The sequence below is a fragment of the Symphalangus syndactylus genome, chromosome 23 (assembly GCF_028878055.3).
Source record: "Symphalangus syndactylus isolate Jambi chromosome 23, NHGRI_mSymSyn1-v2.1_pri, whole genome shotgun sequence".
In the NCBI taxonomy this organism is placed as follows: Eukaryota; Metazoa; Chordata; class Mammalia; order Primates; family Hylobatidae; genus Symphalangus; species Symphalangus syndactylus.
The window spans coordinates 23,354,838-23,378,215 of NC_072445.2; the positions used below are offsets into that span (position 1 = coordinate 23,354,838).

Sequence of the window (23,378 nt, forward strand, 5' to 3'; positions counted from 1 at the left end):
GATACTTTTTGTTTCATTCTCAGTTTCCTCTCCAACTTCTGGCTTGATCCACTAGTTGTTAAAGCTTAGTTTTCCATGAGAATTTCTAAATAAAAATTGTTAGGTTCCAAGTAGTTCTAGAATGAACACCACATATTTCTATGGCTACTTACCTACTACCCACCTAACATGATTTTTTTAAAAAACAACTTTATTGAGGTATAGTTGCTATAAAAAGAACTGCACATATTTAATATGTACAAATGATGAATTTGGGCATATACAAATATCTATGATCCCATCACCTCCCAAAGGCTTTTTTCTCCAATTTCAAAAAAAAAAATTAAACATTTAAACATTTTTGGATTCAAGATTTAAAATGGGAAGATTCATTAATGTGCTTCAATTGCTATCTTGCTTGAATATTTTTTATAAATCTCTTTTATTAGAAGAGTGAAAAAAACCCTAGCAGATACTGGGATAAGAGAGGTTCTTTGAATATTCACAAAGATTTGAGCCTAGGCAGGAGCCTGGTTTGCTGGGGGGGATGAGTGTTGTCATGAATGACAAGCCTTAAGTTCAAAGAGAAAGAGGTAATATCTCTCAGCATCTCCTTATGTTTCCTTGTTTCAGAGTCTTCTCCTTTATAAAGTTCTCAGTATTGCACCATCATAGCATATATCAACTGATGAACTCATCTACATCTGGCCATAAGACTTAATGTTTCATCTCTTCACAAAATGTTTAAATTTTTAGAAAGGTCACATAAGGAGGAAGATGCCCAAAGTTAAAGCATTAAATGTAATGGTAAATTATCAAGTATCAGTGACAAAGGTATGTGAAAGGTGCTCTTTCTCTAGGTGCTCAACATATAGGATCCAACTGAGATGGAGTCAAAGGTACTGATAACCCAATTCATGCCATCTGCTTTCAGTGAAGTTATGTTAGCATACAGTCTTACTGTTACTTGGAGTAACTAGACATTTTAGGAAAAAATTGAACATATTATTTTGAATTTTTTGCCAAATATTTTAGGCAACGAGATATGCTTTTTCACTGTATAAATTGATGATAGATATCTCCTTATTTGTATTATCTAGAGAGATGCTATTTATTGCCTTTGATGCCAGAGGGAAAAAGCATTATCTTGCCAGCTTAAAAATGCATCCTCAGATTACACTGCCCTACATGAGGGGTGTGAAGCATGTATGTTGACTTAATGGGAATTTACAAATAATAGAAGATGACAGCTGTCAAGCACTAGTATTAAAAAAAGAATAGCATTATTTAAGTGGGAATTGTAAATTAGCATTTTTCCAGTAGTAACAAAAACAACAAACAGCTTCTCTCTAGATTACAGCTATGTATAACATAAAAATTTATATTTATGCACAAGAAGGAATCACAAATTTTTCAATTTTTAGATGAATCTATGCACATACATTTACAATGTCTCTTGGGTTTATAATGAAACTGAAAATGTCATGAAAATTTTCAGCTTTTTTCCCAAAGCAAGTGACATGAGGCACACATGTAAATCATGATAACATAACTGGAGCTAATTTTATTATCCAAATGTGGTTGCACTAAATAAGTCTTCTTTATTTTAAGATCACTCCTGTATGATTTTAGTAAAAACAAACCCTGATTGTAATTCCATTAGTCTTGAGTTTAGAATGATGTAATAAAATAACAATCCTCAAAATTATCATCTGACATATTTTACTTGAATTATAAAACAATTAAAATGATTTGAGTCTTTTATCCAAAATACTTGGATGTTTGAGTTTACTCAGAGCCAGACTTATTGTTAGAGCTAGACTTCCTTGGTCTCATCTGTGCTGCTAAGGAAGTTGGACTTCAAAGAGGAAACTCTTGCAGTTCTAGACCACTCCTAAATCAGAACGCCCTAGAGTTATTATTTTTTTGTTTGTTTTATTTTCTTAAGGTGAGTGGAATTATTTTCTTGGGTGTGTGTAAAATGATTGTTTACAGGGTCTTTACATACACAAGAAAAATACTTTTCCTATCGCAAGTACCCTGAAATGTGTTAAAACAGCACTTTTTAAAAAATTTTATTATTATTATACTTTAAGTTCTAGGGTACATGGGCACAATGTGCAGGTTTGTTACATATGTATACCTGTGCCATGTTGGTGTGCTGCACCCATTAACTCATCATTTAGCATCAGGTATATCTCCTAATGCTATCCCTCCCCCCTCCCCCCACCCCACAACAGTCCCTGGTGTGTGATGTTCCCCTTCCTGTGTCCATGTGTTCTCATTGTAAAACAGCTCTTTCGATGATCTCCATCAAGATACTTCCTTTGGCTATTGATCTAATCTAATTAGTAGTGTGTACAATGAAAGTTTACAAATGAGGGTACACAGTTTAAGTATGTGAAATCCAACACGGTAAATATTACCTCCCCTGTTTCCTGCAATAGTTGTCAAGAAAGAGTTTCTTGATGAGATTTCTAGAAGTTACTTGCTTTTTAAGGTGTTTTAATATAATGTAAAAGTAATTATAATATTATTTAAGATGAATCTGATATGCATTATACTTTATGTTGGGCATTTTGTATATTTAATATCATTAATCATCATAATACTACAAGGTAGACTTAATTACTGTATTTAATTCACAAATGAGGAAATTGATGCTGAATGAGTTTAAATAACCTGATAGATTTACATAGCCAATACATGGCAAAGCCAAATCTGAACCCAGGTATCAATCATTCCAAAGTTTATACTCATTTAATTATCTGGCTAGTATTAATTGCTATGTAATTGGACCTGAGGTAATACAGCCACTCAAGTTCTCAATTCTTAATCAGTTGAAAACACCATTTTGTGTTTTTCTCAAAGTAAACCTTGTGACATAATATAACCAAACCTATCATGAGGTTACTGAAAAACCAACTGTTACTCTACTACACAGTGTCCATCATGTCTCAAGGATCCAGACGGTTATACTTTAATATTCTATCCAAGTAGTCAGGCTGGAAAACCAGCCTGTAGTCATTTAATCAAGGCCTTTAAATTGTCTCATACAATAATATGACTCACCAGGAGCCTTACTGTTTAGTAAGACCACAGTCTTTTATTTGTGATTTACTCTTGGGACCGTAACCAACCACTCTCTTAACAATCTGGTCACTCTTTTGTCTCCAGTTGACATCGACCAAGATGCAACTCTCCAGAAAGATATTTTACCCTCTCAATTAATATTTACATTTTACCTGGTGGCAATGGGGACCAGAAAGAGAAATAAAACAAAGACATGAATCTTCATGATGGAAGACAGTCAGCGGAATTAGCAGCTCTGCAGTGTTTGAATAAGAGAAAGGTGGAGAGCACATCTTTTTATACTTCTCTCTATGCAGTCGTACGAATTTAGACACTGGGGTTTATCAAAAGTTAACACTCCTGTTTAGCAGTGCCTGGGGCAAAAATGCAGGACGTTACTTTTCTTTTATCTTGGGATATAAAGGGTTATGATATCCACAGCATATAATTATCTTTTTAATAACTGATTGTCTAGAAAGTGCATGCCACTGAGAATCTCCTATTGAAGGTCTGAAAAGTAGAAGCATGAGAATTTAATCTTTGCTTTTGCTTTAGTTTTTCTCTCTCTCTCTGTTTTTTTTTTGTTTGTTTGTTTGTTTGTTTGTTTGTTTTGAGACAGAGTCTCGTTCTGTCGCCCAGGCTGGAGTTCAGTGGCCCGATCTCGGCTCACTGCAAGCTCCGCCTCCAGGGTTCACGCCATTCTCCTGCCTCAGCCTCCAGAGTAGCTTGGTACTACAGGCACCCGCCACCAGGCCGGCTAATTTTTTGTATTTTTAGTAGAGACGGGGTTTCACCGTGTTAGCTAGAACAGTTTTTCTCCTTTCTAAATAGCTATACATAATGAATAAACTAGTGAACTTAAAAAGCAATATATTCACACCCGTTCCAGCACTTTGGGAGGCCAAGGCTGGCGGATCACTAGGTCAGGAGATCAAGACCATCCTGGCTAACACGGAGAAACCCCGTCTCTACTAAAAAACACAAAAAAATTAGCCGGGCGTGGTGGCAGGCGCTTGTAGTCCCAGTTACTCCAGAGGCTGAGGCAGGAGAATGGCGTGAACCCTGGAGGCAGAGGTTGCAGTGAGCCAAGATCGCGCCACTGCACTCCAGCCTGGGTGTCAAGGTGAGACTCTGTCTCAAAAAAAAAAAAAAAAAAAAAAAGCAGCAATATAAATTATTGTCTCCTAATTTGTGACTTTAGTTACAGATCCCCCTGATCTGTTGTTATTGCAAAAACCTCCCTCATCATTACTGAAATAAATAATTCTTTGTTGTCTCTTGCATGCAATGTAGATACCAGGGACACTGAGGTATAAGAGAATTTCACAATAAGCACACAAACACACATTCACACACATATACAGGCAGATAAAAATTCTATGTTTGCAAAATGCCAAATGATGACACTCGCAATAAGTAGTAAGTCATTTTAATAAAAAAATGGATTATTTGGACGTTCTTTAAGGAGATATTTTAGCTATAGTTACGAAAAAGAGTATGTTTAGCAAGAGATCCAAGTCATATTTTGTAACTTCCAGGTCTTAAAAAAGAATAGCCAAGCAAAGCAAAGCAAAATATGACTGGAAGTACTTAGGCGTAGTGATTACCATGGCCCACTAAAGAGAAGTTAAAATAAAATGCCCAAATCACAGACATTAAATGTCTCTGCTTTTAGATGGTAAGAAAAAGGTTTTTTTAATTAAAGATTAAAAAATATAATAAATCTCATTATGTTTAATTGACAAACCAAGCAACTTGGAACATTGCAAATTATTCAATGGCTGTCTATGTAAGAAACTGTTGAATTCCTAGGACCAGTCTCAGGAACAGGTTTGCAAAAGTGGAATTCATTCCTCAGAACTATTTATATACCTAAATGTGAAAATTATCACATGCAGAAAAATATATTTATACAAATATATATACATGTTTATATAAAATATATTGAAAAATATATAGAGAAACATTTTATGATCTTCTCACAGAAAAGGCGTTTTTAAGCAAGAAAAATGCTTTAGAAGCCATATAATAGATGATACAATTTAACTATGTACAAATGTATAATTTTTTATGATCCCCAAACAAGCAGAGTTTGAATAAAATATTTGCAACATATAAAAGCCAAGAGTAGACATAAAAATATACATAAAGACTGTGTAAAATTATTTACAGATATGAATAAAATCCTAAAGAAAGTTAAATGATGGTTATAAAAATTAAATCACAGGAGAGAAAATACAAAAATACAATAAACTTATCAAAAATATTTAACACTTTGGGAATGAGGACAATATAAATAAATTTCCCTATGAATTTTTTTTATAATTACATGTTGCCTTTTTTCAATTATAGAGCAATGACGAGTTGTAGGCCCATTGTGGGAAACAAGCAGTATAGCCTAGCTGTGCATAAACATTAAAAATCCACATATACTTTGATGCAGCAGTTTCACATATTCTCATTTTTTCTGCAGATAGTGTGCATAAAACTGTACACAAAGATGTATATATACTGATTAGGGATCCTGGATCCTGCTCCACACCGTGTTTCCTGAACACCTCTGTATTTTGGAGTGCTTTTGTAGAATTTTTTCAAAGTTCTCTTCTGCTGCTTTGTACTTGCCTGGGCTAGGAGGGCTATTGAGTGAAGAATCCCAATTTCTGACTGGACCCGAGTAGGTGCTGATGTGGTTTCTTATCCTTTAGGCAATCTTCTGACCCTCTAGTTTATGCAAAACTCTCCATAGTTATGGGATTCTAACTCTTGCCTCAACCAAATTGAAATTTCCTTCATTAGACACATTCTCTGAGGGTGTAAAATTGAGTTGGCCAGACACCAGCCCTACCCTGCTCAAACAAAGGTACCTATTCCTGAGTTTCCTTATGAGATTTTCTTTGAAAAAAGAATCACATGGCTAAAAGGGGCTCTATATCTCAGATCTTGTTATTTATCCCTTTGCCGTGCTATGAATAGTGCTTAATTACCCTACAGACAGAGCATTGTTAAACTGTATCATTTCAAAAGCAATATAATTGGTTAAATGTATGCAAAAACACATCAGACAGGTCAAAATTGGTAGCTGTCATATTTGTAAGAAACACATTTTCTGTTAAAGAAGAGTAGATGGCTTAGAGGGATATTGGTGTGGAAACCAGGATATATGAAGATAACCATAATCCTCATAGTAAATCTGGCAATAAGGTCACATACACATATTTAGAGAGGGAGCAGAGTAACGCAGATAAGTAATATGAATGTCTCAGAGTCAAAGTGGAAATAATGAGATTATAGACATAATTAGAGTCTGTTTCCTTGTTTCCTTAATGTGTTCATCCATTTGAAATACAAAAATCCATCATTCTCAGCAAACTATCCCAAGGACAAAAAACCAAACACCGCATGTTCTCACTCATAGATGGGAATTGAACAATGAGAACACATGGACACAGGAAGGGGAACATCACACACCGGGGACTGTTGTGGGATGGGGGGAGGGGGGAGGGATAGCATTAGGAGATACATCTAATGCTAAATGATGAGTTAAGGGTGCAGCACACCAACATGGCACGTGTATACATATGTAACAAACCTGCACGTTGTGCACATGTACCCTAAAACTTAAAGTATAATAATAAAAAAAGAAATATAAAAATCCCCAAGGAATAAGTAGAGACTAAATTCATTGTATGTAAATAGATATATTTAGAATTTAAAAGTGTGTATTTTCATTAAATGTTGCAAACATTTTTTTTTAACCTACTCTTGAGTGAAAAACATGCATCTCTGTTCCAGACTTGATCCTCAATAGTACTTCTTTTCCAGAGTTTATACGCAGCACTGACTTCTCCATTTAATGCAGTATCCATAATCATACTCAACATCATCACAAAACGTTTTACATATTCCTCTCACTTTTTCGCATCTCTCAAATCTGTACTTTGGTTCAAAATTGCTTCTGGCTGCAATCAAGAAAAATATCCAAAGTTATTAGTCTATTATTGATTTGGGGGTTTTCTTGCTAAAGAAAGACAAAAAATGTTCCAGTTATGAGATCATGTGTGTGCAAGTTGGAGAGAATGGAATGCCAAGTTGTTCTGTAGCAGAATTTATGAATCATTTCAGAAAATGACTGAGCTACTAACATTATACTTGTACAAAATGTCTATGTCCTTATATTGCAGCTCACATCCATACTAAAGGTCAGCTGGCTCAGTCTACTGTAACAATGAGAAAGTGACACACAATTTGATACTTAATTGTATGTATTTTTATCAGACGCTTGTTGTGATACTTTGTTATTGCAGCCAAAATATCAGCCCTTCTACAATAGTTATAATTTATTTTGATTCTTTATCTCTTTCCTATTTGAACATAGTGGTCACACAAATAGTAATCACAGAGAAACTAGAGAAGACTTCTAACATACTAACTTCACTGATAGGGTAACTGTTCAAGAAAACTAAAAACTAAAGTACTTTAGATCTACATAGAGAAACATAATTTTGTTGTACACTGCCTATCTAGCAAAAAGTGGAGCCTCACATTAGTATTCTATTATAGTTTCTTGTGAACCATCTAAGACAATGAAAAGAAAGATGTTCTGAGATTCCAAAATCACAGTTTTATATTCATACATTAAACTATAGTAAATGGAGGTAAATTATTTTGTTACTTTAAAGTTTTATTGTTCCTAATGATTCAACTGTACTCTGAAAACGCCTTTAGAGTAGAAAAGAGACTTTGGAGTCAGGCATATTTTTATTTTTCAATTTTATCAATGTATTTACCTATCTTTGGTCAGTCATTCTACCTATCTGGATGATATAATATAATCAACATAATTGTCAGAAATATATTTTGAGTATTAAATTTTGTTATGTGTGCATATATATGTCAGGAAAAAATGAGGCAAAATAATTTTGTTAAAATTTAGAGAATGAATTGAATTCAGAATTAAATTATGTAATATCTGTTCATAGAACCTAATTGTCTACATAGAATCGAATTGGAATTTAGACAAATGTTTCATTTCAACTCAAAATGGTAGGCATTTATTTTAGTACGTAGTATTCACCAGGCATTAGGTTCCGAAGTAGAGAAAAACTAGAGAAGATCTCTAAAGAACTTATTGCCCTTAATGAAGTTGGTAGAAAATAATTAAACGTAAGGTGGAAGAGACTGTCAGGTGGATTTTGACATGTATATATATATATATATTATATATATATATATATATATAGACATACATAGACATATATATATAGACATATATATGACATGTAAATATATATATTTGACATGTAAATTATATATTTTTGATGTGTGTGTGTATATATATATATATATAGTGAATGGTAAACTAATTTATAATGACAGAATCCCTACCATTTGTGAATTTTGGTGAAATCCAAAGTCATTTCAGAGATATGTTTGATATAATTTGAAGTCAGGAAGACAATGATGCATAATTGCATATACATTTTGTAACTGTTGCTAGGATAGAAACTTTTTAAGCCAATCAACATTCCTGAGCCATTATATTTTGTCAACTCTAAAACCACCAAAGTCTATGGTGGTTTTTAAGATATATTCAAATTAGAAAAAAGTATAGACTTATAGAAATAATAGTAATATTCAAAATGTACTAATTTTGTTCTGACTTTCTAATTATTTTAAAGAATAAGAATGTTTTGAGTTATGAGGAAATCTATAGAACCACATAAAAACAAAAAGCATGCATTGTAAACTTGGTTTTATTGCTTATTATTTATTTGCAAATTATGGCTCACTATAGAATCAAAGGTTTGCCATGTGTAAGTTATGAATGAAAATAACATCTCTTTGTATTGTTATGAAAATTGATATATATCATTTTATAATACATATAGATAAATATTGATATATATATCAATATATAAAAACAATTTTAAGGTGTTGAATGCTATACAAATGTCATCCATAAGTGCATGAGTATTTATGTGATATGAAACTGGGTGATACATACCACGTAAAAACAAATTGTTTGGAGGAAAGATGCATAGTATCTCTTTCACTCACTTATACTTCTGCACATTTTGTACATCACTGGAGAAATTGAGCCCATGATGACTATTTTTCATAAAAAGAGACATTCAAATGCTACTTTGGGGCCTTAGTCAGGAGAATATATTCCAAAAGGTTTCTGGGAGTCGCTTCAAGAGTGAGGTACCACAAATAGAGTGGAGATATGCTGTGGACATCAACACAATCCTGCGTGCACACAGATGGGGACAAATCTATTCGAAAACTAGAGCTTAAAAGCTCAGTGGTCTCCGTGACTCAATGTCAGTTTTCCCAAATGGTACGTGGAGATTTTCACTCTCCCAAGCGAAGTGTCTGGAGTAAGTCTCTCCACCTCCTCACAAATAACATCTCTGAGGGTGACTGCTTCACCTACCTCAGGATGCTCCTGGAAATGTCATCCGTAAGTGCAGAGTTTAGAGTAGAGGGAGGCAGTGTTGAAAGTAAAAAGAGTTACGTTTTGGAGGACATTTGCTCTTGCTGGATAGAAGTTGATGTCAAGGCAGAAGCAAGGCCGTGGGTCAGTTGAAAGTTTGAAAAGGTGTGATCTTTCAAAATCAGATAGAATTAAGTTTCATGACTGGATATTTTATTTGTCATTTTGCTATATAGGACAAATGATTTAGATCACTGGATTTCAGTTTCCTTATTAAATTGAGGTTTTATTGAAATTTCAAAAGATATAATGAGATAAAATATACAGGTTGCTCTTATAGTGTTAAAAAATTAATAAGCCTTCAAAATCAGGTTATTCTCATTCCCTTTATCTTTATTTGCCTTTTGGATTTCACACCAAAACCTTATAAAGCCTTACCCTAAGTGGAGCACTGTTACTCACTGTTTATGCCCTGCTGTCACATTGTTACTAGTGTTTAATTCCTGCTATGGCTTTTTGCTGTAGTTAAACCACAAACTTCTCATCTCATAGTTACGGTAGGCCAGGCCCACTATATACCTCATTCACTGATTTATTTCAGCACATAGCAAAATGCTTGAAACAAAATACTCAATAAATAAGATAAATAACTGAAAAAAAAAGAGTGAGTGAATACATATGTTATTACAGATAGGGACCTAATTCATATTATATAATAAAAAACTCTCTATGTTTTATTACATGTTATTCATCAGTTTTTCTCCTGTCAACTTAGCAAATGACTTAGGCCCTATATTTGCAGTTTCCTTAACTGAAAAATGCATTTAATAATACTTCAGAGGGTTGTGTGGCAATGAAATGAGACAATAAATAAGGAAAAATGGTTTAGCCCATAATTTTATGAAGTAAGTTTTCATTGTAACTGTAAATGAGTTATTTATAGATTTATGGCAGATTAAAATAACCTTTTCTTAATTTACATATTTTTCTTTACTTTTACTGTTAAATGAAGAGAATGCTCTCTTTGTGATTCATACAACACACATTTAATCAGCAAATATATTGTGCTTGTTCCTGTGCTAGGTGGGGACAAAAATAAATAAAATATTTAAGCTCTTCCCCTTCAAAAGACAACTACTATTTGTTGGGAGATGATGACATAGATGAGAAAAAAAATTCATCACTTTTAAAGGCAATTCTGAGATATAAGCAAAATGTCCTTGCATCACAAAATAAAGAGTTGTAAACTCTTCCTGGAATAGTCTATTTTTACTATTACTATTTTAACTGCTACTACCACTGCCACTACTAATAGCTATGTTTTATTAAGTGTTCCCTAGGTTTCAGATTCTTTTCTAAGCCAGTTATATTCATTTTCGGATTTACTCCTCCAATAACTCTTCCCATTTCATACATAAGGATAGTTGAATTCAACTCTGCCTAAGGTTTCCGAGGGAGTAGGAGAGCAAGTAGCAAACAAACCTAGGTTTGTTGGACTCAAAAGCAATATATGCTTCATTGCTTCGCTGAGTAGATGACAGGTGGCTGGACCTTTAAAAGATAAAAGCATATTTTCCTGAAATTGTGGATAAGGTCTTACAAGCAAAAAGATGTATCCTAAACATAGATACTGTGTTTTAAAGAATGTGTGATCTATGCAGAATGGTATGACCTTTTAGCACAATAGGAATTATATGGATGTGAACTTTAGAAAGTCAAACTGTGCACAGGTGCCAAAAGGCCCTACTAAGCTAAGGAGTTGAATATTATCATGAATGGAGTGGTAAAACTGATGAGACTTTAAGCATCTTTTCCATCTTTTTTTCTCTTTTAAGGGAGGAAGTAGAGAAATTTTTGTAGCAGGAAATCTATGTCGAAGTTTATTAAAACAGTCTAAATAAGAAATGATGAATAAGATAATTAAGTTAATGAAACTTGAAAATAGAGAGGAGAAAGTGAACCTAGAAGATATTTCTGAATGAGATGTAGCCCAATAGATAAGTTTTGGATTTGGGGGGAAAGGAAACTGGGACATAGAGAAGCAATGACCAGAAGTGTTTTAGCTTGTAAGACTGCGTAACTGATTATGAAATGACAATGTTTTGGCCTTTAGGATGTATGTTTGATATTGAAACAGAATAAAAGACATGGAACAGATTTTAGCCCTTGTGAGTAATATGAGTTCATTTTGGACAAATTATGATTAAAGAATTTGGAGGCTATCCAGTAGGTTCGGTAAGTAGTAATAAATACAGTTTTGTGGTTTAAGACAGAGGTTGAGAAAAAGACTTGATAGGAGAAGTCATTGGCATTAACAAGAGAATATTGAGAAAGCACATAAAAATAAGAGGAAAAGGGATGCTGGGACAACACATTGGAGGCCATTGATATTTAGAAGACTATCAAAAATAGATAATTCAATTAATAATTGTAAAATAGCAGTCAATTCTAGCATGTGTTCAGAAGTCCAGCAAGATAAATAATTAAAATAAACCTTTGAGTTTGCTTTAGGAAAACATATATAACATGAGCAAGAAGAGTTTCAGTTAATTGGTGTGAGTGAATTTATGGTGGGAAGAGTGTAAAAGAGTTAATTAAGTGGAGACTATGGGTCTGAGATTCTTTTCAAGAAATTTGATGAAGAAGAGAATAAGGCAGATTAGAAAGTGGCTTGAAGAAAAATTAAGAACAAAATAAGGGAGGATTTTTGTAAGATGAAAGAGACTTGAGAATATTTGTATTTACTAATTAGAGCCATATAAGGTTGGTAAAATTTTTAAGAATATTTGATTCACAAAATGGCAAAGTCATATGTGTTCAAATATATAAGAAGAAATGAAATATTCAACAAATGATAGGAAAAAGATGCCAGAAACAGGACAGTTGTGAAGAATACCTACAGCCTACTCAACTTACTCCTTGAAAACACCTTTACAAATTCTCAGCTCTCCTCGCAATTTCAAAACATCCTTCCTGTCTTCACTCTCAGCTAATGATCTTGCTCCCTTCAATTCAATGATCCAATTGAAGATTCCTGAGACTCTCCACAGACTTTCAGCACCGAAGTAGCCTGCCAATCAGCATCTGCATCTGTGTATCCTACCCCTCCTGCTTATGAATGAAGAAAGCATCCCCATGCTCTGATGAAGAGCTAATCCCTCAATCTCTGCATTAGATGTCATCCTGTCTTGCCAACTCAAAAGATTACTGTATCCACTTTCATTTTCTGTCTCTTCTCTTAACCACTTGCTAAATCTATTTGATATGACAAACTCTACATGTCCAAAATTGGATCAATCATCCAACCAAAATTTGTTACACCTAATATCCTTCCCATTTTAGTCAATGGCACAGCTCAATCTTTCCAATTGCTCAGACAAGAAATCTTGGAGTCATTATTGACCGCTCTGTCTGCCATAGCCAAAATTTAATCCCTCATGAAATCTAGCTAGCTCTACCTTTAACAGATCCAGAATTCTACATCCATTCCTCATTGTTTGTATAATTACGGACTTAGCTTCTGTAATTTACCACCTATATTATTTACTACTTATTTTATTTTAATATCTTTGAAAGACTTTTAAAATATTCAAATTATGTCTCTCCCTCGGCTAAAAGCCTTTGAATTGCTCTCAGAATAAAAGTCAAGATCTTTTCTAGCTCCTAAAAATCCCTGGGAAATCAATTTGTCAAGATACTTTCTCTCCAACTTCCTCTCCCAGGACTCACCTCCTCAGTTACTCTTTTCCAGCAATGCTTTCCTCCTAGGTGTTCCCCACACATTCCAGGTATGCTCTTATGAACACTTTTTTCAGCCTTTACAATAGGGCTGTATGACAAATCATATTTAAAATTACTATAGCCCGGGATTGTGGGCCACTACACTCTACTTTGTTTCCTTTTTTCTAACACTTATCGCCTTGTAATATAATAGATAATTTGCTTATTTCTTTTATTTACTGTTTATATTTGTATGCACTCACTATACTATGAGCTCCATAAAAACAGACAACATTGTTAGTTTTGTTTTTTTATGTGTCCCAGTCATATTGTACTCTGACACATAGTAGGTGTTCAATAGATATTTATTGAATTGGTAAATAAATGAGGGAGAATATATTGAATGTAGTCTAACCTGTGTATTATCCATATTACAAATTGACATTGATCTTTTTGGAAGAATATTCCGTGCCTTATTCATTTGTGAACTCTATCAATTTGAATATTACGTAAAAATCAGTTTGTAGTCAATCAATATCAGTGCCTTAAGCCAGGAGCTATAATTTTTCAATCTCCATATCCAAAACCCATGACATTAAGCCTGGGAAGAAGTAATCCACTTATGAAAGTTGCCTGAATAAGTACATTGCTAATTGGAATTAGATTTTGTTCTTGCCCAAGGATATTGAGGTAAAATAAATACCGATATAGGTTGGGTTTGAATACATGATACCACGTAGGAGTCTAATTTCTCTCTTCCTAGTTCGTGTGAGAATTTGATGGTGATAAATCTAATTTCAATATAATGCTTTTAATTGATTCATATGGGTATTGAACTACCAAATAACAGCAAAAATTTCCAACACTTGGTGGCATCTATTTTATCAGAGTCACTGCTCAAGACTCACAAGAAACTAAATGTGAAGGAAAATACACAGTGTCACCAAAATTTATATTGTGGGCCTTAGGAGGGAAAAATATAAAACTTTAAGTTTTTTAGAATGAATTAGTTTAACATTATCTAGTTCTTTTGTAAGTTCATACAATAAAAATTACAATGTATCAGCAAGAAAATCACCAGAAATATTTCCATTTTTAAGCATTATTTTGCCTTCCTTTTGTTAATAAATTACAAACTTAGACAAATGTAAATTCTGGGGGCAGAATAATTAGTAACACCTTTAACTTTTTAAGGAAGCAGGCTAAAGAACTTCATCAAAGGGTTTCTAGAGTTTTCAGTCTTTTTTTTCACACAGAAAACACTTAAAAGATTTCCTCAGGAAAAAAAAATATTAATTTTGAGGTTGATGCACGTAGGTTCACATTCTCCTTCAAGTTTCTTTAATTTGTCCCATAAGCTGAAGGCAGAGGCTGGTGGCTTAAATGTATTGAACACAAGTAAAGGCCATCTTAGAAATTTAGATGGTTGTCGTGCTCTCTGTCAAGCACTGAAAGATACAGCGTACACCAGGAGTTTTAGCACAGCCTAGTTTATGTGCAGAGACGCCTCACATGTTTTTTAGAAAATCTCTCATCTTCTTGGTGGCTCCTAACAAACTCAACTCTTATTTTCCCCATATTAATAGTATATTAGGCCTCTCAATTCTGCTTTAGATGTCTTGATGGAGAGAGGGCTCAGTCTCTACTTAGGTAAAATAAATAAAAATCAAACCTTCATAACTTTCATTTTAAACATTTATTTTTACTAATCTTTTTCTTGACATAGCTAATATATTCATTATCCAGAAGTTAGGCCACTTTTTCTTTCTGCAGCCAGCAATATATCACCTCTAGCCCATATATAATATATAAAAAATTTAAATAGATAACTATTTCTCATAAAACACAGAAAATGTAATTGGCCACCTGAAAATCTCACTGATTTTTTTATTGTTTCCATTTTCATTTGTAAATTTTTGTGAGAATGGGTGCTTGACTTTATAAATCAGTAGTTCTCAGCCAAGTGTAAACTTGTCCCCTCCCCCAAAGAGGATATTTGGCAATATAGGTAGACATTTTTGATTATCACAGTTGGGAGAAAGTGTGCTATTTGCATCTACTGGGTAGGAGTTAAGGGTGCTGAAAAACCTATAATGAGCAGAATAGCTCCCACAACAAAGATTACCTGGATCAAAATATCAACAGTGTCAAGGTTGAGAAATGCTGTTATAAATAACTATTGTAAAGATACTTTTGAAGACATTTACATTACAAGAAAACACACTGAACAATCAAAGACTATGTAAATTTTATCTGAGTGGAGGAAAAAAATGTTCCCCATTCATGGCTTTTTGTAGATAATGCTTAGTATAAGCATACTTAAATCTCATATCTGCATTTGAAGAATAGAATGGATCCACAGAGAGCCATAATAAAAACATCAAGAGAATAGGAAGCCCCTGGAATTTTTTGATTTACCATCTCCTTTTGAGTCTAAGTCTGACCTATATGTATGATTTAATACATTTTATTTTTCTTTAGTTAATTCGCCAAAATATTGTTTAATTTTATTTTGAGGGGTATGAAGAGAAGATTCTATTTTATTATTATGTTGTGGTATTGATGATATTTCTTAAGAATTTTGAACTAATATGGATTGTTAAATTGTATTCCTAAACTCATAAAATAGCAGAATTAGCTCTTCTAAATGGAAAACAAATGGTACAGATGCATCACTGACATGTTTTAGTGAGGAATACTGTGGATCCACAGCATATGAGGAACTGGGGCAGAGTGAAATTGAAAAGTGAAGGTTGTTGCTGCTTCCTTTTGTCATGTATCTCCTCAGACACAGTCATCTCTCAGGACTGAATAGCTGCATTAAACTATTAGCCATAATTTTTTACTTCTTTGGTCTAAATTTTCAGTTATTTTCTCCTCTTCTTTCTGAAATTATTCTCCTTTCTTTTTACTACCTCTCTTATTTCTTGATACACATTTATCTTTACAAAATAATAAATATGAGTAGAAATTGGAGCTGGTCGTGATTCTTCTCTGGTCTTCCATTCTTATACTCATGATCCTTTCACTTCAGCTCTGTCTCTCTCACAATAAAGATCTGCCCTCTCAATGTCCAGTCTCCCAAGCCCAGTGGATTTATATATTTACATGGGGGTAATCTGTGGAACAGTATCTAATAAAATAACAGCGCATTTCTACTGGAAGCCTGTATCTTAGAGATATGCTTACCCAATTCTTTGACCTAGGGTTTCCCACAACCTTGCTTATGGTAGCTAACACAAGGCACATAAAACTTGTGGAACTTGTGGAACATGAAGCACTGAAAACTTGAGGAACTTGCATAAAATAAGTCCTGCTACTTTTGGTACCAACAAATCAGGAGAAAAGTGTCATGTAAAGGCACCAGATATGAGCATGACATATGATCACTTCTGAATGGTTCAACATTAAGTTTTTATTTAGTTCTTGTGTATTATAGAGACACACAGGCCTTGAAGGATGTGCTGGGAAAACTTAATAACGCTGATCCTCTCTTCTTGGAGCTGGTGACTCTGTTCTTCTGTCATCATTACTGCTGCAAGCAGCAATGAGTTCCAGGTCTTATGCAGTAAGCAATCCTAATTTCGTTTTCATGACACTGATTTTTACATCGACCATTACCCATTCTGCACTCTCTCCTCAAGTCCAAGCTACCATACTCAGGATAGTTCTTTTTGGCTGTAAGAAGGGAAGAATGACTAAAATTAGCCATCTAGCTATGACACATCCATGTTTTAAAAGGAGAAAGTCCACGAAGGAAAAGATTATAGAGTGAAAATGTCCACCTACCTACGGAGGAAAGTTTAAGTGAATTTACTGTCCCTTGGTGCAAGCTACATTCTAGAAATAAAAAGGGTCTGGACCTAAGTTAGGCGTTTCCACTTTCTGTCTTACAAGAAACTGGGCAGTGATCCAAGGATGGTTCCCAAAATCAATGGAAAAACAGTGACCATAATTTATCTTTTGGTCAGACTCTCTCTCTCTGATCATCTAACTGCATTTGAGCTGCCTGTTCTCTGCTCTCACTAACATTATTTAGACTGAATGTTGTGCTTTATGAATTCTTCTTCAAGTGATTTTCACTGTAGCTTGATTTTGCTTCTCTAAAATGTCAAGAGCTAGGCAACACTAGCGAATTTGTCTAAATTCCTGCAACTCCCCTGAATATTTGGGGATTATTTCCCTGAAGAAATCATCTAACTCAGACATGTGTCTAATAACAACATTGATAAAGAAAAAAAAGTGGAGCCATTGTTAACCATTACATGATTTCTAAAATTACCAGTGCTACCTTTTTTTCTTTCATCACCAAGTTTCTAAAATAATAACTTACAAATAATTTCTGTCAATTACTGTTTGTGCTATTAAACCTTTTGACTAGGAATCAATAAACTATTGTCAGGGAGCCAAATCCACCCTGCCACCTGTTTTTGGAAATAATTTTAGTGGCACACAGACACACCCATTGCTAACACATTGTCTATAACTGCTTTTGCATTAACATAATGCAGTTGAGATCATAGGGTTCATAAAACATATAATATTGGTTGTCTCACTTATTTCTAGAAAAATTGTGTTAACTCCTACTCTGGCTTTATATTTTCTCATCAATCATGAAAGAATGGGTGAGGGATTTGTAGCTGGGGTCACAAGAATACATGTCCAGGAGAGCAAAACTGCAACTAAAATTTGCACATTATAAGAAAAAAAAAATTGACACAAAAATAACTTTGTAATAGTCAAAGCTGTAAGAAAAGATATATGTTTTGTTTTTTTAGCTTAAAGATGGACTCTCACTAGAAGTTTCTTATTTAGAATTGAATATATTTAGGGGGTTTGAGAACATTGGTTTGATTGGCCATGTGATCTATTCCAAGTCAATTTTTTTAATTTTATATTTTAAATTGTACCAAGTCAAAATTTTTTTTATTTTATGTTTTAAATTGTACCCTGGCTGATGCGTTTTCAGAAGTCATTTGTTTTGTAGCCTTTTTTTTTGTACGCACATCTAATTATTGACCAAAGGACAGATTTAATATTTTCACATATGAAAACAAATAAATTATTCCACTGTGTCCTGCTATTCATTATTGCTTGGTCTTCTCAAGGGCCAGGCCTTTTGGTCTACGCAGTCTGTCTGCAGTTCCAACAGCTGACACCTGATGGTGAGTAGTAATACCTGTTAGCTAATACATAGACTCAGAGCTACATTATCTATGTCATTGGTATAGTGGCTACAAAACCAAGTCCTACTATTAATATTGGCTTTCTCCTCAATGTAACCAAAGCAATTCAGACTATGAAGCAACTTAAAGAAACAAAAGCATAGAAGAGCATCTAGTTAATCTGCACAATTTAAATATTCACTTCTAAAGATCATTACTTATTCTACATTTTCTGAGGAGTTATTATTATCAAACCCATATGTGATTACCAGTGACAGACACCTGAATTATACTCACTTTTGGCAAGAGTTCTGCCACATTTGGCACTGTTGTCCATGATTGCTCCTTGGACTGACCCCACCCCTTCTCTCATTCATTCTTTGTCTTATTTCACCCTTCTAAAACATTATTGTCTTCTTTCTCCTCATTCTGACCTCTACATGTGTTCTTCAGCTTGTGTCTTTGGCTTGCTAATCTCCTTTGCAAGCATTCATCTCCTCATCCAAACAGTATCAATTAAATATACTCCCTGCCAATTGGATGCCAAGCTCAAGGGCATGGCGTCTCACTCTAAGCAATATTGACCTTTTGAACAGGACAATTCTTTGTTCTAAGAGGCTGTTCTGTGCATTGTAGGTTATTTAGCAGCATACTGGGCTCTATCTACAACTGGTACTGTGCCAGTAGTACAAGTTGTGATGAGCTAAAAGATCTCTAGACATTGTCTGATGTTCCCTTGAGCACAAATTCACTCCTCTCTGAGAACCACTGGTCTAGTGATACTTTGATATTTCAATAATTATTATTTCTGCCCTCAAATACATTGTTCAAGTCCAATCTGTCTGAAGTCTCTGATCATCACTTTCAACAAAGTAAAATCTCCCTCCATTTCTCTCTCACATCACTTTTTGTTATGATATTATTTTAGATTTACAGAAGAGTTGCAAAGTTGGTGGAAGCCAGCTTCCCCTAATGTTATATATTGCGTAATCTTGGTAATGTTAATTAAGATTGACAAATTAATATTGATGTAATAGTATTTACTAAGCTATGCTTTATTCAGATTTTGCCAGTTTTCATACCTGTTGTTTTTGTCTGTTTTTCACTATTGTCTTTATTATCTGTTCTGGAGTCCAATCTAAAATACCACATTATGTTTTTGTAAAATGATGCTTTAATCCCTATGTTATTATCATATATTTATCAAGAAGCAACTTATGTCTTCTCAAATTTGTTAGTATAAATCCCCACAAATATTTGCATATTACCTGGTAAAATTGTGACCGAAAAGAGCAGAATAAAGAAAAAAAGTTGAATCTTCATGGTACAGAGTTTCTTAAAAAAAAAAAAGTGTCAACAGACCTCCTTTTTCAAGTCAGTTGTTTTGAAATAAGGAAACAGAGATCTCTTTTATTTATAGATTCTCCTGGGAAGTACTCTTAACTACTGAGGCTTATCAAGAGCAAGAACATTTGTATGCTTGGTTGAATAGTGCCATCCTCAAAGAACATGAACTCAAAAAGTATTATTAAATTTTTCTCATAAAAGTAAAACCTGCTGTGTAACCTTAACTAGACTTTCATGAAAACACAGTTTTTAAGAGACTTTTATTTATAGGGGATGTGTGTTTGGATTGCTAAATGTTATAGTAATCATCTCCTCTATTCTATGTTATATGTAATATTAAACACTCTAATGCCTTAGTATAAAATTGTTGAATGCCTGAATCATAAGATTTTATGGAAAAAGTTTTCACTGAGATAAGTTTTGTTTTGCTGATAAAACAATGAGAACCAGGGAGATTAAATGACTTTATTTCAATTAATATAATATGCAATTATTTAATCAGTAAATTATGGATTCACTAAAAATGTGAGAAATATTCTATATAAGTCTTTTTTTTTTTTTTTTTTGAGATGGAGTCTGGCTCTGTCACCCAGGCTGGAGTGCAGTGGCACCATCTCAGCTCACTGCAACCTCTGCCTTCCAGGTTCAGGTGATTCTCTTGCCTCAGTCTCCTGAGTATCTGGGATTACAGGTGCCTGCCACCACGCCTGACTAATTTTTGTATTTTTAGTAGAGATGGAGTTTCACCATGTTGGTCAGGCTGGTCTCAAACTCCTGACCTCGTGATCCACCTGCCTCGGCTTCCCAAAGTGCTGGGATTATAGGCATGAGCCACCACACCTGGCCAATTGTTTTTCTTTATAGCATCAGCTTCAGAGTACTGGGCAAAACTTCCAGCTGTTTCTCACATATCCGAAAAAATAGTTTTTGTAAGCATGCAATTTAGATCAGATATGAAATTTTCAGTTCCATAAACAGAATTAAAACATTGAACTTGAAATTTTGAAATCAGATGACTATAGAAAATTTATAAATCATACAAAGACTTGGCTGCATATGGCTAGCCACTTTTCCCAAGACCACTTATTAGGTAGGGAATCCTTTCCCCATTGCTTGTTTTTGTCAGGTTTGTCAAACATCAGATGTTTGCAGATATGTGGTGTTATTTCTGAGGCCTCTGTTCTGTTCCATTGTTCTATGTATCTGTTTTGGTACCAGTACAATGGTGTTTTGGTTACTGTAGCTTTGTAGTATAGTTTAAAGTCATGTGGCGTGATGTCTCCAGCTTTGTTCTTTTTACTTAGTATTGTCTTTTTTGGTTCTTTTTTTCTGTTCCATTAACATTTTTTTTCTCTTATTTTTACTATTTCATTCCTCCTCATTCCTTTGACCGTGTTCTGGTCCTTTTCCAAGGTCTTAACTAAAACATTTAGCTCATTACTTTTTACCTTTTCTTTCTTCTTTGCATACTCATTTAAAGCCATGCATTTTTCCCTAAACAATTTTTTGCTACAATATTGATATATAGCAAATAAATATTTAAGCAATTTTAAGTTTTATTATAATTTTTCTTTTTCAAATATATGGAGATTGTTTAATTTATTATTTTCTTACTCAATTTTTAACATTTTATTTTAAAAATTATAACTCACAGAAAAGTCACTAAATATGATTGCCTCCTATATTCCCTTCATCTAAACTCACCAATTGCTCACTTTTTGCACATTTTAAATTCACTAATTCCCATCTATATGCATCTCTCTCTATGTGTATTTATATATACATACACATATATGTTTATGCACTTATAAAATACATTTATATTTTTATTTGCTAAATAGTTCAAGAGTTAGTCACAGATATCATAACACTTATCACATCTATTATAAATAATTCAGCATGTATCTCCTAAGAACATAGATACTCACACATAACTCCAATAAAATTTTCCCATTCAAGTAATTTAATTTTTATAAGATACATATTTTTAACATGCAGTCTGTGTTCAAATTTTCACAGTGGTCTGTGAAAGTGCCAGATCACTATCACATAAACAGTATGGGGGAACCCTCCCAAATGATTCAATTATCTCCCACCAGGTCCCTCTCACAACACAGGAATTATGGCAGCTACAAGTCAAGGGGAGATTTGGGTGGCGACACAGCCAAACCATATCATGTAGGTAGGACTTATCACCTATGTACCAATTCCTTAAACATTTTTCAATCTGAACCCATCCGTTAGGGAAAAAAAATCAGGCAAATACAAAAGGAAAGACGTTCTGAAATACTGGCCTGGAATCTTCAAAATTGTCAACACAACGAATGACAGTGAAAGTCTGAACTTTGGTGAGAGTTTGCTATTTTATCCATGAACTGAGATCCATGTGGGCGGACAGGAGATTTGATGTCACGTGGCTCTGTTTGATTTAAGGTAAAGGTAACAGATGATAAATTAGCTTTTTCCGCTTTAAGCCAGCTTTTTCCATCTCACAAGCCAGCTGAATCTTGTAAGCAAAAATAAAAGTTACTATGGAAGTTCTTCATCTTTATAAAAATATGTCTATCTACACTTTTTTTTTTTCCAGTGATCTTTCTGTTATGGAATTGCTAGATTTATCTTGCTATTCTTTTCTAAAAAGTCTGCCATGCACTTTTATTGAAATAAAAGATAAAGATTTTTAATGGATAAAGTAAAAAAATAATTTGTATGACAAATAAATAGAATTCCTTCATTGGTCTAAAGGGAATTCTATTCTCTACTTGACCAGCAAAGATAATAAGGTGAAATTTGTAAGGTTGAGGACCCAAGAACATCCTGTAAGATCAAGAACAGATGATGAAATTAATTAAAGATGGTAGTTGTTGCTGAACAGAACCTAACAGTTCAACCCAACAGCGTGTTCTATTTCAATAAGTTGAGATAGAACAATTTATTCTGAAACAGAATAAATTGTTCATTAAAATGCTGCACTCCCTTTGATCCAAATCTATGCTCCACTGATATTCTAAGTAGTGTTAGTCATTAGATTAGTGATAAAATTTTATTACATAATGGAAATGATGAAAGCTTTGTCTTTCTATGTGACAAAAAGGAAAAAAAAAGTCAAAGCAACTAGTTCACAAGGGAACAGAGAACAACAGAAAATGTGAAAATTGACTTGAAAAGGTCATGAAACATTTTCCTACTTACAGATTCCACTATTTATGTAAGGAGTGAAAGGAATTTGGTTCTAGAGTAAGGTAGGGAACAGAGTTGAAGGTTTTGGTGTGTAGCTAAGATTTATCTGAGAACCTTCTTTGCTCTCCTCAGTCACCACTGCAACTCCTCTTAGCACACAGTCGCAAACACATGGTGGGAGTAAAACTGTTCACCAGCATGAAGCTCCAGAATGTCAAGGTAGAAGCAGAAGAACCATAGCAAAGATCAATAGTTTTCTCTTTCACTATATCACTACAGCTCGAGAAGTGGTTTCTTTTTCATCCTTGTAAAAAGATGTGCAACAAAGTCCTTTCTCTTTTCACCTCATATAGACTGCTCTCAGGAGTTTAATGAAAAGCCTTGATGACAATTATATTTTTCTTAGTTATACCACATTAAATGTTCACAAATTTACTCAATAATTGTGGCCCCCAGAACACAATCTGTTAAGAAATGTA

General features: G+C 33.9%; 2 protein-coding genes and 1 long non-coding RNA gene across 3 annotated transcripts in view; 1 reads left to right on the forward strand and 2 right to left on the reverse strand.

Moving 5' to 3' along the window:
- LOC129473411 (uncharacterized) overlaps nt 1-23,378 on the forward strand; it is a 190,041-nt gene that overhangs the window by 109,137 nt on the left and 57,526 nt on the right. Inside the window, exon 2 of the long non-coding RNA XR_010119272.1 lies at nt 18,316-18,372. This is a non-coding gene — a long non-coding RNA (uncharacterized lncRNA). The remainder of the gene's footprint in view (nt 1-18,315; nt 18,373-23,378) is intronic.
- Nucleotides 6,877-9,154, reverse strand: LOC134731311 (beta-defensin 110-like). The gene is made up of 2 exons (XM_063633293.1): nt 9,109-9,154; nt 6,877-7,022 (listed from the first exon to the last, which is right to left on the reverse strand). Exons 1-2 carry the CDS (start codon nt 9,152-9,154, stop codon nt 6,877-6,879), a joined length of 192 nt encoding a protein of 63 aa, XP_063489363.1.
- On the reverse strand, nt 16,601-19,758 carry LOC129473410 (beta-defensin 110). Its single transcript, XM_055263883.2, has 2 exons — nt 19,641-19,758; nt 16,601-16,885 (listed from the first exon to the last, which is right to left on the reverse strand). Exons 1-2 carry the CDS (start codon nt 19,693-19,695, stop codon nt 16,737-16,739), a joined length of 204 nt encoding a protein of 67 aa, XP_055119858.2. The 5' UTR covers nt 19,696-19,758; the 3' UTR covers nt 16,601-16,736.

Bases quoted from the DNA above. Each gene is read 5' to 3' on its own strand.
- LOC129473410 (XM_055263883.2), bottom strand. From the start codon at position 19,695: ATGAAGATTCAACTTTTTTTCTTTATTCTGCTCTTTTCGGTCACAATT. The intron at 16,886-19,640 runs GTAATATGCAAA...CCCTTCTTACAG, and splicing joins TTCGGTCACAATTTTACCAG to CCAAAAAGAACTATCCTGAG.
- LOC134731311 (XM_063633293.1), bottom strand. From the start codon at position 9,154: ATGGGCTCAATTTCTCCAGTGATGTACAAAATGTGCAGAAGTATAA. The intron at 7,023-9,108 runs GTGAGTGAAAGA...TTTGGATATTTT, and splicing joins CAAAATGTGCAGAAGTATAA to TCTTGATTGCAGCCAGAAGC.